This window comes from Lampetra fluviatilis, chromosome 37 (assembly GCF_964198595.1).
Source record: "Lampetra fluviatilis chromosome 37, kcLamFluv1.1, whole genome shotgun sequence".
NCBI classification, from domain to species: Eukaryota; Metazoa; Chordata; class Hyperoartia; order Petromyzontiformes; family Petromyzontidae; genus Lampetra; species Lampetra fluviatilis.
In genome coordinates this window covers 7,822,628-7,838,939 of record NC_136311.1, presented here as the reverse complement: position 1 = coordinate 7,838,939, position 16,312 = coordinate 7,822,628, and the positions used below count along the sequence as shown (strand labels likewise).

The window sequence follows — 16,312 nt, the reverse complement described above, 5'->3', positions numbered from 1 at the left end:
AAAGGTGGGGAGCATGGATATTATTTGAACACCGTAAAGTGGCTGGTGTTGGTGTTTGGTCACAACAGCATCCTAACCTTGCAGGATGTGAATGTCATGTCAAGCCGCCCCGATGGTAAACCCTACCACGTACGTCCCTTTTCCAATCCACTGCTGGATGAAGGCCTCCCCATGTCATGGGGGTCGTGAAGGTCACAAGACCACAACACCAACACTGGACATCGGAAACAGATGTTTCAAAGTAAGCTTTATTGTGGATCAAACGGTTACAAATGATGGTATAACATGCACCCCACCCGTACTGCAAAATGTAAATGTCGCATATATTGGCTGCGAAAACTGTATAGGTTAGATTGCGGTTCTGCATTGTGCAGAACAATACGGTTGTGGTCAAGCCCTGCGTGTGGTTCCCTTGCTACTGGTGGTAAGAAGGAAACTACAAACCTCTGGGCACAATTTAAACCAGCAGGTCCTTTGGGTGGGTGGTGGCACAGTCATGAATTTTGTCACTGTGTAGGGGTGTCTGTAATTTACCCCACAGCAACGATATTTTAATCTGTTCATGAATCTGGATTTGGAGCTGGTTGCTCCCGACTGCCCCGGTGGGTTGTGATGTAGGGGTTATGGTTACTTAGTCATGAGATGGTGTTGGTGGAAAGTCACGTTGGAGAATTTGTCAGTCGAAAATAAGAAAATATTAACATATGCAGAATACTTGAGACACATGGGCGGGTTTGGGAGTTCCACAAATCTCTGCACCCCCCCCCCCTCAATGCATTCGTAAGTGCTGAATCTCAATCGGAGGTTTAATCTGAACTGCGTCGGTCTCGGGTCGGTGACCTGTAAAATATTTTCGCACCTGGCACACCACATCCAGTGTACCTCTTGTTATGACTTTGGCCAACTAGCAGCCACCTGACAACGACTGCCATCTTATAACGGTCACCCAGAAAATATCCGGCGAGAAATGAAGCCCCCGTGCGCTTGCACCGCCGACATTTTCCAAGCGTTGGCGGCAGCTTCAAGGAAGCCGAATTCTGGCTCTGAAGAGTGGGGGGAGGGGGGGGGCTGGCAGACGTGCTAGTGCTTGTAGGGTGCTGCGTCACCCAGCATGTGCCAGCGCTCCACCCGCTTGTCCGGGTACTTGAGGCACTCGTACCAGTGCTTGAGCGCTTCTCCCGATGCCTTCGCTCCCAGCTCCACGGAGCCTGCGGTGGGAGGGGGAACCGTGGCAACGGAACATCGGCTCAGACGGCGTTCGGGGTGGGTGAGTGCTCGGGCACGTGACGGGGTGAGTGCTCGAGCACGTGACGGGGTGAGTGAAGGACGCTACTGGGCATTCGGGAGGCAGTCCGCCCTCCAACAACAACTGAGGGCAGAGGAGCGACGGTCACAACAACGAGTGGAGTGCCGGGTGGCTAAAATTCAGCTAGTTGGGACTGTAGAGGGCACAGCTGGTGCATCTGCTCGTCAACCAATGGCAACTGGGTCTGTCCCGTCACCTGCCAGCGAGACTTAAATACTTTACGCGGCCTCAAAAGTGCACCGCGCCTGGCACAGGCGCCGTGGTGACGTCACCGTCACTTAGTTGCGAATGGCGGCTGTTGTTGTTGGGCTTGTGAGATGGTGTTAAGGGGGGTGAATGAGTGAGAGCGGAGTAGGTGAGTTGGTTCATGTGAACGGGTTGAATGAGTGAGTGAGAGGGTAGAACGGAGTTGGTGTGGGTGGAGTGGATGAGGAATTAACTTGGGAATTGGTGAGTGAGCGGAAAGGGCGAGGGAGTTTGCGAGCGAATGAACGTGCTCGATATTTTCCACCGGCCACCTGTGTGACAACACAAGCGGGGCCATCACTCCGACCGACATCAAACACCCGCCGTGCTCCCCCCTTCACTTCTGTCTCTCTCCCGACCCTCACCGATGAAGTCGTTGGACTTGCCGAGGTCGTAGTCCCACACGGCGACCTCCAGGCTCTTGCCGGCGAGCTCGTTCTGCCGGAGGGCGAAGAAGAATTCCTGTGGGTTACGGGAAGGGCTTGGGTCAGGTAGGCGGGGAAGGGTTACTCCTGGCAGCGGGAGGGGACATGTGAGCGCATGGCATTCTTCATGGGACCTCCCTTGCCAGTATCAATATCAGAATAGGTTTTACCCTTTCTGGCACTAAAACAGGTGTTTACGATATTACAACATCAAACAAACATTTTGCAAGGAATCATGTCTGCATTAACCACATATACTTGTGGCGAACATGCAAACAAAAAAACACATGCTATGGTAGTATGTGTATTGTCTTTGAAACTGATTGATCCACACACCAGAGACAGTTTTCTTTGAGCCTCGTCTCAAACAGTGTTAGACCAGAGGACGCCAAAAGGCGAACAGCACAAGGGCAATGCACCATCAGGACATTGAGAGCTCGGGATGAGTAGCTACATCTTGAGCAGCTACATCATTCCTATGTTGATTCTAAATGTTTCTGTTTCGTGTTTTAACATCTTAACACCTGTTTTATTGCCAGAAAGGGTACAAACGATTCTTATAGCACGAGTTTCTATTCGTGGCCTCTCAAGATTTGCCCGATGTGAAGGAGGAAGGCTCGTGAAGGACGCTACTGGGCAGTCGGTGAGGCGGTCGCCCTACGGCAACAACGGAGGGGCAGAGGAGTGACGCTCGCAACAACGAGCGGAGCGGCGGGCCGGCTAAAGCACGGCAAGCTGGCACCGTAGGGAGCACAGTCATCTCTGTCGGTCAACCCACGGCACCTGGGTCTGTCCTGTGACCCGTCGACAAGATTTCCACATTTCATGTTGCGCCATGTGCCGTATTGTATACAAGTTACCCGGCACTCTGTGTGCACGGACTGAATCTGTACGTGACAATGCAATCGCCGCGTCACAAGGTGATGTTCATTCAGAACTCTGGCAGGCAGGCAGCAGCAGCAGCGCACCCGTCACCTGGTCACCTGGTCACCTGGTCGTCGCCAGAGAACGGCCGCTTCGTTCGTCCACCGCTCCAGACCAGGCAGCAGCACCTCGCGTCCCGTGACTTCGTTTTGTGAGACGCACGAGATTACGTAACCTGTTGGGGAGGTCCTCACCTCGTTAAATTCGGGGTTGAGGCACTTCTTTTTCACCGCGGTCTTGAATCTGAACTTCTTCCCAGAGTCGGGGTTCAGCTGTCTGTTTCGTGGAACAACACGCGGGGAGGGGGGGGGGGGGGGACGGCACACCGGGGTGTAAGCGGGCGGCTCGCGTGAGGAGCGGTGGGCACAAAGTGTGCGGCACAGGGACAGCTGCCAATGGGAGTCCCCTCTTGGCTAGGCTGGCGTACGGTTGAGATGAGATGTAAGGCGCCTCAAGTTGCCGAGGCATTAAGGCAATGGCCCTGTTCATGCAAATCTTTCGTCTTAAATGACGACTGGTGAAGCCAGGTGACTGGGAGACGTTGCGAGTGTGGGAGACACGGGGATGAAAAGTCGGCGACGGGGTGAGAGCTCACATTAGGGGTGGGAGACACAGGGTGATGGGGTGGGTGTGGGAGACACGTGGAGACACGGAGAGACACGGGGAGGCGGGCGTGGGAGACACGGGGAGACGACACGGGGTGACGGGGAGGCGGGCGTGGGAGACACGCGGAGACACGGAGAGACACGGGGAGGCGGGCGTGGGAGACACGGGGAGACGACACGGGGTGACGGGGAGGCGGGCGTGGGAGACACGCGGAGACACGGAGAGACACGGGGAGGCGGGCGTGGGAGACACGGAGAGACACTGGGAGGCGGGCGTGGGAGACACGCGGAGACACGGAGAGACACGGAGAGACACGGGTTGGCGGGCGTGGGAGACACGCGGAGACACGGAGAGACACGGAGAGACACGGGGAGGCGGGCGTGGGAGACACGGGGAGACGACACGGGGAGACGACACGGGGTGACGGGGCGGGTTGCTCACATCTTGACGAAGGGGTCCGAGTAGCCGTTGGAGTCCATGGAGGCGAGGTGAGCGCAGCGCATCACGGACACGACGAGGCCGCCGCGCTGGCTGCTGTAGAGCAGCGCGAGCAGCACGCGGCCGCGCTCCCGCTGCGCTCCCCGCTCCCCCGCCTCCCGCTCCGTCTGCGGGGAAACGAGGAAGGGAAACAAGCGCGCAAGGATTCTGCGACGGCTTTCCAACACGCGTTAGATTCTCAGTCGTACAATGGAGATGATATCACCATTATTAAGCGTTATGTGCGTATGTTGAACTTCTTTCGCGCCGTACATAGCCAACCGTGCGAATCGAATTAAGGCCAATGTCTTAAACAGAGGGTCCTTGCCTATAGCATCTGGCAATTTCACCAGCATCGATTCAAACGGAGACGGGGACAAAACCGGTCCAGAGTTTTGCTTGATCCGAGTCAATACTATTGAAATGAAGCACTTTCAGAGGTCTGGGTAGGTACCGTTTCTAAAGGTTTTTAGCGACACAAATTGGGCCAGATCACTTTACGTGGCCACCCCCCCCCCCTCCAACAAAATCAATTACGAATCGTAACGCTGGCTGCAAAGAGCCCTACGTGTTAAAAAACGAAACGCGTCTAAAGTGACTGCTCGCCGGCGAACGTGAAGGAAGAACGAGGAGAGTGGCGATCGAACCCCGGAGGCGTCAGGCAGGGAGAGGGGCGGCACTCACGGGCAGCCGCTTCTCCAGGCACACGTTGTAGCTCTTTGCCTGCTGGGGGCTGAGCCGGCGAAGGGCGACGCGCGTCTCGCCAATGAACTCGTTGTGACCGATCCGATCCTGGTCGAACACCGAGACCCTGGCCACAGGAAGGCCGCAGAGAATCGGGAAGACAAAAGAAAAACGAACCGCGATGGTGAATAACCGCCTCGGTCGGCGACTGTGTCGAGGGAGGGTGGGGGGGGGTGACCACGAACTACGATTGGAAGAAAAAGAGGTTTATCAACATTTGTGTCGAAATTATTGGAATTATATTACAGCCCCCCCTTGGTCTATCCACTGCTAGATGAAGTGTTTCTAAATGTCACAATACAATTATAATGTGCTGCCCCTTTGTAGTTCCACTGCTCAACAGCACTTGACCCCCCAACAGTCTGACAGAGGCTACACAGGGGTGGGATCTTCAGTCATTTGCGAGTGACGATGCGCGCTGGTGCGTGCGCGCGTGCGTACTGTAAGGTTTTTTTCAAGATGTCCTCGTCCGTGATGCCGTGGTACGTGAGGCGCTCGTTCCACTCGGGGTTCAGCGTGTGCTTCACCGTCTTGGAGCGAAGCTTATTCGCCTGAGAGGGGAGCACACACCGCACACATCCACTATGCGGACAGGCAGGAAGGGCCACCCTCTTTGGTGTTTCCCTCCACGTTCAGAATCAACGTGCGATAAGCCACTTGGTTGAGCTATCATTTGTGGCCAGGCTGCTGCGTGGAAAAAAGAGCTAAATCGCTCAGTTGGCGGCTTGACCTGGCAAAAAAAAAATAGTTTAGTTTTAGAGAGGTAGGTGAGGGAGAGAGAGGAGTGAGGGAGAGAAAGGCAGGGAGAGAGAGAGAGAGTGAGGGAGAGACCACCAGCCAGGCATCTGTCTTCACGGCCACAGCAGCACCAGCAAGCCGCGACCCCGTCGGGTAAGGACGGCGGTGATGCCACGCGACGCTTAACGTTGCATTCCTACAAATGTCATTGTCGTTCATTCCTGCGGCGTCTCGCAACGCTGCTGTAGCAGACTTTGTAATGCGGAGGTTCAGAGGGGCGGGGGGACATCGCAGACGAGCCGGACAGCGACCAGAGCCGGCACTTTCCAGTGCCAACAATTTCCCCAAGCTCTGTGATCCTATATTAAGACGTTTGGCCAACTTGATTAAACAACGACAACAACAATTCGTAACAGGTGAAAAAAACATCACCTTTTTGGTATAAAATAAAAAAAACTATGAATGGTCACAAATACTTAGAAGCGGAGAGAATATTACCGAATGTCAGGGACTAGGTGGAACAAATGCTGCACGAGTGTTTCGGTCTTAAATACTCAAATACAGGATAAAGACCGAAACAGGAAGACTTCTTCACAATTCTGGCGAATACGCCCGATGAAGCGGGCCGATGTCATCACCAGCGAAATGCCGCACTCGGACTGTGAATGTTGTGAGTTCACTCTCCAACGCACCGGGTGCACGCCGGAGTAGTAACTAATCGGCACGTTTTGTTCACGCGATATAAACCCTTTACCAATTGGGTGGTGGCGGGTTCAACGACACATCTATATTGACGCGATCTAACCCAAAAATTTTAAATAAAAACCCTTTGTTACGGATAATATTGGTCGCGAAAGTCTACTTCGTGTTCAACAGTATTAGGGGCAGCAGCGCCGTGGTGGTGGTGGGGGGGGGGGCGGGGGAACTGGTGGGGGGGGGGGGGCTACGGCTCACCTTGCTGGCTCCGGGCATGAGGTGCAGCTTGACGTAGGGGTCCGCGTGCCCCCCTGAGTGGCTCCTCTTTAGACCCTGCGGCGGGGGGGGGGGGCAACTTTATTGTTGAGAGCCGAGGGCCATGCAGCAAAATCCATTGTTGTACTGCCCTTCTATGCTCCCCGCGCCTTTTCCCACCCGCGCTGATCGTCACCCCGTGACAGAGGACGGGCAAATTGACCCCTCACCGCGGCATGGGGAGGGCCCTCATCCTGCAGTGGGATTGACAAAAGCTCGGTGAACGTTCAAAACGTTGGGCCGACGTCGGCGTGGGGTTACAACGGTTGGAGCAACGTTGCGTGTGCACGAGGAGGCCTGTGTAGGGACAAGCTCTTGGACGTAACGTAGGAATGAAAACGCGGCAATTTTGTACTCAAATGCTTCGAGTCATTTAGCCCGTTTCTAAATGGTGGTCGCCCAGTGTGTAGAGGCAGAGTCAGTGGCGCAGTGCGGGTGTCCTGGGCCCTGTAAACTAAACTATTTTTATTTTATTTTACGAGGTAAAGCCCACTGAGCTGTTTCAGAAGCGACCTGGCAACAGAAAGAACATGTAAACTCCAAATACACAGCAGGCGTTGGGGTCAAACCCACAACCTCCTGTATACCGGGCGAAGTAGTTAACATCTCGTCACTGTGGCGCCCCTGTAAGTCCATGGGCCGAATTTGGTACCACCTTGTGTAGCGCAACTTACGCAGTACGTACTGGTTTATTGACATGGCTCGTACGAGTTAACGATTCGATAACCCCAAATCAAATGGTTAATGCACGATTCGCTGTTGCTGGCCGCACAGAGAATTTGGAACCATCCACGCATTGCCACCTCAAGTGGTGCCGATAAGTTAAATATCTGATTTGGACTCATGGACGACTGTTGCAAGGAATTAAATGCCCCCTCGCTCCCCACCCCCGTCAATGTAGCCCAGAGGCTGCGGTGCAGTTGCACCGCCTTCACCACTCACTCGATAGCCACGTGCACCGCGAGCAGACAAGGAACGCCGATGGAGGGGGGTGGGGGCCGCGGAGGTGCACCTACCCTGGCACGGAGCAGCGTGCAGTGCAGCATGTTGCCGGTCTGGTCGTAGAGGAGACTGAACTCGAGGCAGCCGAGCGTCGCTGCGGAGAGAGCGGAACGTTCAGCGGCGGAAACGCGACGCGCCGCCAGCGTCACAAAACCTCCCGACTTCCCGCAGGCCCCCCCCCCCCCCCCACGGCCACAGTTCCCTCGCTCACCAAACCCCTCCGCTCACACGGAGACGACGGATCGGTAGACCGGGCAGCGGGGGCGGTGGTGCTGCGAGGGTCGGGGGAACGGCGGCGAGAGGGGGGAACGGGGAGGGGGGGAATAGAGAGATGAGAACAGGAGAGAACAGAGGCAGAAACACAGAGAGAGGAACGGAGGAGAGGAGGAGTGGAGAGACAGGGGCACACAGGGACGGAGACGGAGGGAGATTTGAACACAGATCGGGGACACAGAGATGAGAGCAGAGAAGGAAGAGGGGAGAAGAGAGGGAAGCAGACAGATGTAAGGACAGCGGGAGAGGAGTACTGAGAGGGGGACACAGATTGTAATAGAGGGAAACCGAGAGAGAGAGCGGAACGGAAAGGAGGGAGGGCGGACGATCGGGAAGGCCGAGACTCACTGGCATCGTCCGAGTCGTTTGGGTCAGCCTGCTGCTGCTGCTGTGACGGTGTCGCGGCGGCGGTGGTGGCGGCGAAGGCGGAGAAGGCGCGGTCGACGTCGTCGTCGGCGTGCGACGAGGTGGCCAGTGACGACGAGGTGTCAGAGGGGGCGAGGGAGAGACGCGAGCGCAGGGACCCCTCTGCAAACCACCGCCCCCCCCGCACCCCACAGCGCGAGCCACGTCACGCCGGCTGTCGCCACCACCACACCGTCGCGCAAACGCCGAAGCACCGGGATGCCCTGGTTTGAACTAACGAGACCTCGTCCGCTTCGGTACTGGGACCGTAAGTCTCCATCGTGGTCTTGTGAGACATCTCTGTATCCATATCAGCGCGAGCCTCCCCTAAACCACATGACCTGTGTGTGAGGGCTACCCCCACCCTGAATCACTCCCCTATCACGGCCGCCGCTGTGAAAACGGACGCCGCTCCTCCGTGCAGCAGCAGGGTCCTGATGTAGCCACCTCTTCCGCTCCATCCTCACCGCTCCTGAACCATTTGCCCCCCGTTTCTCAGTTTATTTTCTTGGCATCGCTTCCGTCCTTCTGCCAGAATCTAAGGGAGTTGTGCAGTCCGCACCTGACCACGGTGAGTATGTAGTGCGGCTGTTAGCGCTACGCTGCGCTACGAACCCGCTCACGGCCAACGCCAGTGACGATTGTTTGAAACGGTCCTGAGCCTCCCCTAGGTCAACTCGGCCTCAAATGAGTACCTGGTGCGGTGTGTAAACATCGCCACTGCGGAGACGAAGGCCACCCACCCCCTCGCGTGCCGTGTGGGCCTTCACAGGTACTAATCGTGAACAGCACCCACCCCAACAGTCTGTTGAGACTACACGGGGAACTTTGATGCTTTATAACAAGGCCGTAATTATAATATATATTGGGGGGGGGCACATTCCCCCCCCCCCAATATTCAAATATGCTCAAAATGTCCCCCCCAATATAATGCTATGAAAATATCAAAAAGTAATAATTGCTATGCTATGTAAATAAAAAAAACAATGTGTTAAACCTTGGCCACAATATCTGGTCTTCATATAAATCAATGCATCAATTTCTGTTTATATGATTATGGTTGGACTTTATTAATCCCTAATCTCTGCCATTACATACAATGAAACGAGAAATGGTAAAAAAAAGTTAAAACAGAGCAATGTAATAGAATACACTATTAGACATTATTGTAAAAAATAAAATAAAAAGTCCATCCCATGTGGTAGTGAATTTTGAAATAATTTTAGGCAGGAAATGAGTTTTCTAATTTAGATATTTTTCTGGGTTGGGACCCCCTGGAAGATTTTTGGTCCCCCCGAATGTTGATTCCATGGCTACGGCCTTGCTTCATAAATATAACTGGAGTGAAGTCCTAAACCTGCTGCCGAGGGAATCCGATGAGCTATAACGCTCTTTTGCACGTACGCGTGCGTGTGTGTTGGACTTCTTTCGCGCCGTACGCAGCCAATCGTGCCAGTCGGAGATGTCCAGTAGGGGCACGGGGTCAGAACGTTACACCAAAAAACAGTACAAAAACACGATAGGAGTGCAAAGTATAGCAAAAGGTAAACAAATGACTTTGAACAAACGATACGAATAAAACGAAACAATTTTTTTTATGTTACCAGGTAAAGCGCACAGAGCTATTAGCTTCATTTTCAGAAGCGATCTGGCCACAAATGATAGCTCAACGAAGTTGGCTCATCATCATCATCATCGTGTGGAACTTTATAGCAATGTGGAGGGAAAAACTGGAGGAGCCCAGAGAAAAAAATCCACACGACCACGGGGAGAACATCCAAACTCCAAGTATACAGCAGGCGTCGGGGGTCGGGATCGACACCGAACCACCTCCTGTATACCAGGCGAGGTAGTTAACATCTCATAGCCACTGTGATGATGAGAGAGAAAGACACATGCAAACTCCGAATATACAGCAGGCGTCAGGGTCGGGATCGAGCCCACGACCTGCTGTATACCAGGCGAGGTAGTTAACATCTGTAGCCACCACGGCACCCAATAAATCCGAGAGATTGCGCAGATTATCTGGAGCGCTGCTCACCGCCCGCCCGCCCTCCCCCTCCGCAACCCATGAAGCCAACCGCGTAGCGAGACACAAGCGAAAGTGAGGCGCGCACACAAATCCAGAACACGCATGCGGGGATTTCCGAGTTGGGGGAAGAAGTTTTTATTGGAAAGGCATGAACCGAACACAAGCCACCAAAGAGAGGAGCCAGCGAGAGAGCAAATGCAAGGGCCGTTAGTGACACAGAGAGAGAAAGCACAGAGACGCGGCGTTCATTCTTTCAATTTGAATCTTCAGGTCAAAATCTGAATCTTTATTCATTCTGGAGAAATCCGATGAGCCGCGAAGCTCTTTATTTTTTTTTTTTCTCACAGACGTTCAGCAGCGAGCGACGGGTCAGTCAGTTACCCGGCTGTTGTGTTTCTGTCGGTGGTATTTTTCGCGCGTGGTTTTGCTGCTGTTGTCGTTCCCTACCGAGAGTGCGGTCGCGACCCGAGCAAGTTTTCTTCACTAATAATTATCTTAGGTGGTGGTGGTGGTGGTGGGGGGGGGCACTTTCGCCTATAAGACATCATCAATTTGAGGACCGCCATAACATTTGGAACCATTTGGGGGTTTAATAAAAGGCCACCAGGGGCCGACAGTGGCCTGGGGGGGCCTTTAAAACGAAGAACGCCTGAGGCAGCAATTCCTACAACCATCTTATATTATTAGCTCAACTAAATCGGTGAAACTCGGTAAATGTTTATTTACAGGAATAGTCGATGGCTATTTTTGGTCTTCCTCGCCACAACGGAATCATCTCGATAATTAAATCATTTGGCGATGGCGATGACGATGCTGCGTGATCTTTGCTGCATTGGCAGTGGTGCACAAAGCACAGTTGATAATAATAAAAACACGTCCATCCATAACAACATTGTGGCCTTTAACGAAACAAAATGATATATTTATATAAAAATCGCCGTTTCGAAACATGCATTTAGATAACCCACATTTGACGATATAATGCCACTTCGATGAGCCATCATCACGCCAGTTCGCCTTTTAAAAATGGTTAATAATCTCAGTGGGCGCTATCTTTCGAATCAAATTGTGGTCGTGTACTTTCCTGGCAGCGCTTGGCCCTCAATGTTTACGAAGAGGGGGACTTGTTACCCGAAAGTCGGCGATTTTATTCTAAGGCCCCCCCCCACCACAAACACGCACGCACAGTGTTGTTTTTTCTTCTTGGTTCTTTCGGTAAAGTCACGTAGAAGGGAAGTAATAAAATAATAAAAATAAAACATAATAAAATAATTCTCACGACGTTTCGGTCGGGGAGACAGCGTCTGTCTCCCCGACAGACCTGGTCTTCACCTGAGGACGGCCGCTTGCGTTGTGGCCGAAACGTCGTGAGAATTATTTTATTATGTTTTATTTTTATTATTTTATTACTTCCCTTCTACGTGACTTTACCGAAAGAACCAAGCAGATGAATCCCTGCAGTCACGAAAGCTTTAAATCGAGGTGTTGTTTTTGACGAGTGTCAAGTTGTCGTGTTATTGCGTGAAAAATTATCTCGGCCTGTGTCTTCGGTCGCGACCCGTCTCGTCGTCGCGGTCAGTGGCTGCGGGCGGTTGGGCCTTCGGCGGGCCGCTCGTGGCCATCGTTGAAGCGATTCTCGTCGCTACATTAAAAAAAATAAATCTCCTCGTCGACACAAATCGACGGCGGGGCAAGCGGTTAGTCTCGCAGGGTTTCTCAAACTCCAGTCCTCGCGGGCCCACCGCCGTCGCTGCGCTGCGTCTTTTCCGCGTTATCCAAATCTACTCCTCGCACATTCAAATAGTGCGCCGCTTAAACCCGTTCCACGCTGCCGCACGCGCCCGATCGTTGTTAAACTCGTCCCACGTGACACGCCGAGCAATTAAACGCTCTTCTCTGCGTCCACAGAGCCAATGCCAATTAAGATTTGAGATCTCCGCGTGCAGTCGGTCGCTTCTGCGGCAGTCTGGAACGCTCTTCCTTCCCATATCAGGAAGCCACGGGAGCTATATGCACTTTTTAAAAAATCCAGACTAAAAAACTCATTTGATTTAGAACAGCCTTTTGTGTTTAGCTTGTTGTCCTCCCCCCGCACCTCCGATTATCACGGATGGCTACGTAGAGTGCAAAAGAAGCCCAACATGGATGTATAAACATCTAAACACGTGTCCATGTGTGTCTGCGTGCGCACCCAACGCAACGTTAATTGGTTAGCGCGCACCACATTTAGACGCGTTTGAACAATCATCGGGCACCGTGGCAGCGTGAGACGAGTTCATTTGAGTGCGGGGGGGGGAGCGCGCGGGGAGTAAGTTGGTAAATGCGGAAAGATGTAGCGTGGTGGCTGGGCCATGAGGACTCGAGTTTGTGAAGCCCTCACCGTGTTAGGAGCGTGGCGATGGCTCGCGATTCACATTGGCAGCGGCACACAGAGAGCGCACGCTCGTGCGAAATCAACGCGATAGCAAACAAGGGCAGGCGAGAGACGGCAATTTTCCAACCAGTCTATCAATGGCATCATCAAGGATTAGGATTATTATTGTTGTTGGCGTTGTTATTAAGGCAGTGAGAATGAAGAAGGCAAGGCCGTGCAGCAGCCAGCGTTTGCGCGCGCAGAGAAGACGCGCTGGGGGTAGGGGTGGGAGGGAATGTCCTGGTAAAAAACAACAACTCCATAACCCCCCACGGAGAGCGCCAATCGGTCCTAGATACGTCGGGGTTTTTTGTTGTAAATCCGCTTCCGAACACGAAATCTTCCCACGCCTTGGCGGCTCGTGGAGGGAGGGGGTGGGGGGGGGGGTACTTAACCATACTTCACCGTGGCGGTTAGTGCTGGGTTGGTGAGGGCAAGGAGCACAGCAACTTTTCTATGCATGGACTGGCCACCCATTGGAGCGCTACATCGAGGCCTCAGCCCCGCTCAGCTTTCCAGCTTCTGATGAGATTGGTCACAGGCCGGGTGATTTGTTCCTAGGCCCCGCGCCTCTGAGAGGTAAGGCAGGCAAAGCGGATGGCCAACGGGTGAATTATGAAGAATCAACGTGGAATCCAATGTGGCTGCGAGGAGCATGGCTTTACCGTGAGCTATCTCAAATCCAGAATGCACAAACAACCCTCTCCCGTTGTTATTTTTGGCCAAATAAATCATTTCGGAGCCAGGGTCCCCCCCCCCACCGCCCAGCAGCGCATTTGCGGCGCGCGCAAATTAAAACACACAACGACGAAATCATCAACGCGGGCAGAGAGAGAGAGAGACGATGCGTGCAGGGCGGTGTTACGGTAGACGTCCCTGCGAGAAGAGGTGGATCGAGCCCGAGGAGGAGTGTTCTTTCTGTGCATAGACAGCGTTTGGAAACTCGAGCGAAAAAGAAAAAAGAAAAACCACCAAAGTACCAAACAAACACTTTGCTCAAACCAAAACGAAAACTAACTCGACGCGCCGTCACCAGACCCGCGCCGCCATCTTTGTTTACGGAGCTAGATGCATCGCGGGACTGTGATGGATGGCCACGACTTGGGGAAGGCCTTCATCCAGCAGTGGACAGAGCTAATGGCCGATCATGATGAACGATGAAACGCCGCAACTGAAACGCGAAACGCCGCTCGGCTTCAAAACCTACGGGGCGGGCGTTCTATTCTCTCGCTAGGCCCGTGCGGTTGCGCTGCAGCTAGCCCCTCCGACGTCCATTGTGGGCCGCAGCGAAACGTCGGACGTCGCGCTGAACGACACGCGGCGACGGGCCCGACATAAAACGCACGTCGGAGGGCGAGCTACAGCGCACGTTCCCTGACTGTTCCATTTGGTCTTTTTTTGGCTTTTGCGGCAAGTCTGGCCACTGAAACCCGCGTGGGCGAAAACACCGGCACACGAGGATCGCTATGTTTTAAAACTTTTAAAAACGAAACGACTGTAAAATAACGCAGCACCTGCCGCTGTAAACACACTGCGCGCTTTACTATTTCTACTACGAAGACCAAAGTCGGAACCGCTCGATTCGCCCTTCGGCTGAGGCAGTTGACGGAACAATTTATAAAGACACTCTTTGGCGCTTTACAGTGAAACGTTACTACACAGTTGCGAGCGTTCGTTAGGTTTTTTTTGCTTACGAAGCCACCATTCCAAAAAGCATTGACCTGCCTTGCCTCGGTTGGATTTGGCTATAAATGACGTCACGCGATTTTGGACGATTTTTGACCTCCCCCCCCCCCTTCGTCACACGGCGTCACAAAAAAACAGGTCCCCCCTCAAATATGACGTCACAAAGCTCTGCCCCCCCCCCCCCAAAAACATATATAAAACATGCTTCAAATCGCTTTAAACTATTGTCATCGTAGTGTGTATTTAATGTGGCGCTGCACTCTGATGTTGTAGGAGAAAACATTAAAAGTCTATTTAATTAAGTAGAACGTGTTGTTTATATTTATTTAAAGTTGCGCATTTTGATGTGACGTCACATTTCTAAAACCCCCCCCCCCTCGTCACACATCGTCACAAATGTCTGACCCCCCCCCCCCCCCCAGGTACGTGACGTCATTTATGGACGGCCCCTATGGTGGCATGTGTGACAGTGTAACGACGCCCCGAGGGATCAAGTGATATCTAAATCCTAGCAGGTAAGGCCCAACTGAGCTACGTAGCTCTTTATCAGAAGCGACCTGGCCGTCGCAAATGACGGCTCAACTTAGTGGCTTATGCCACGTGGACATTTGTCGCAAGCCAAATACTCTAAACGCACGCCGATTCTCAATGCGGAAGTGAAAAGCATCGATTCTCGAGCATCTGATCGCATGCCCGTGTAACGCGAGAATCGACGAGTTTTCGATTTGGATTTCGTGTCGATGTCAAACGCGACCCACGCAGCCTCTGCTGAGGCCCTGCTACATGCATGCACCCGCTATGTTACATGAATACCCAGTAAACGTGGGGTTGCAACCGTTGGGGCTGTTGGGCCAAGATTGTTGAGGCAACGTTCCACGTTTATTTGGTGGCAACAGTTCGTACCGAATCGCTGTGGAGGGTGAGGAGGGCAGGGTGGTGAGGGGGGGGGGGGATTGTTACACCCCCCGGGAGGTAACGTTGCACGGACGGGCTCTGTAGCAGCAGTAGCACAGACGTTCCGCGCAAACCCTGCGGTTGTCCTACAGCGACGTCATAACCCATTATCTGCAACGGTTACGATCGTACTTAGTGAGCGGCGACACAACGATATTCTACAAACCGGATTGTGCGAGTATCGTGGGCTTTGACATGTATATATTTCATACGACATGTACGTACGCCGAACTTCTTTCTCACCGTACGTAGCCAGCCGATATGCCGTGGTATCGCCGTACCGCGGCAGCCATTCTCGCGTCGTGCGTGCGTGCGTGCGTGCGCGCGCGAGAGACGCGGGGCTGCCGCTGCCGCTGTCCACGCGCCCACTAACCCCGGCTCGCGTCGCTGTCGCCGGCAGCGTCGCCCTGGCAGCTCTCGGTGGCGCTCGTCGCTCCCCCAAACCCGCCGCCGGCTCCTCCGCCCCCGCCGCTGCTGCTGCCCACGCTGCCCCGGCTGCCCAGCGCGCCCTGCGCGCCCTTCAGCTTGCCGCCCGCCGACCCCGCCGGCCACGCGCCGGCTCCGTCGCTGCTCGCTGGGCACCAAAGGTCAAGAGTTTGGAGTCAAGGGTCACGGTTCAAGCGGTTAATGTACGTATGTATGCCGGACGTCTTTTGCGGCGTACGTATTCCGACCGCGCTAAAATGGGAAGTGCGGAGCCGGTAACCGCTGAGATCCCCGGGGTTCGTATGCGGGTTTCAGCAGCTGCTGCGTGTGATTGAACCGGGTTCTCAAGCGAAGTGAGCCGATTCACTTCAGCGCGGGGTCACCAATGACTGCACAACAAAAAAAAATCATCGCAAACACTGCCGGCACTGGCTCTCCCTAGACCTCATTCGATCGACCCCGGTAGGGGTTAACTCCGTCAGTCACATTTTTGTGGGTAGATAGAATGAATTACTGATGCTTGGAGTTACCCGTCAACAGTTGTCGTCTATACCAACCACAGCAGGCCCCTGCCACAGAGCCATGGAATTTCCAACGATGGCTTGGGACCAACCGACAAAGATGTTGAACTTCTTTTGCGCCAA

At 53.7% G+C, this 16,312-nt stretch overlaps 1 protein-coding gene across 10 annotated transcripts in view; it reads right to left on the bottom strand.

Moving 5' to 3' along the window:
- Positions 1 to 234: 234 nt before the first annotated feature.
- Positions 235 to 16,312, bottom strand: part of LOC144945310 (rabphilin-3A-like) — a 58,191-nt gene continuing 42,113 nt past the window's right edge. For all 10 annotated transcript variants that reach the window (XM_078873734.1, XM_078873736.1, XM_078873738.1 and 7 more), the window contains 10 exons: positions 15,616 to 15,816; positions 8,101 to 8,280; positions 7,494 to 7,573; positions 6,421 to 6,495; positions 5,170 to 5,279; positions 4,669 to 4,795; positions 3,949 to 4,112; positions 3,096 to 3,177; positions 1,918 to 2,014; positions 235 to 1,208 (listed from right to left, as the gene is read on the bottom strand). In XM_078873734.1, coding sequence (XP_078729860.1) covers positions 1,081 to 1,208; positions 1,918 to 2,014; positions 3,096 to 3,177; positions 3,949 to 4,112; positions 4,669 to 4,795; positions 5,170 to 5,279; positions 6,421 to 6,495; positions 7,494 to 7,573; positions 8,101 to 8,280; positions 15,616 to 15,816 — 1,244 coding nt within the window. In that variant the 3' untranslated portion in view covers positions 235 to 1,080. The remainder of the gene's footprint in view (positions 1,209 to 1,917; positions 2,015 to 3,095; positions 3,178 to 3,948; positions 4,113 to 4,668; positions 4,796 to 5,169; positions 5,280 to 6,420; positions 6,496 to 7,493; positions 7,574 to 8,100; positions 8,281 to 15,615; positions 15,817 to 16,312) is intronic.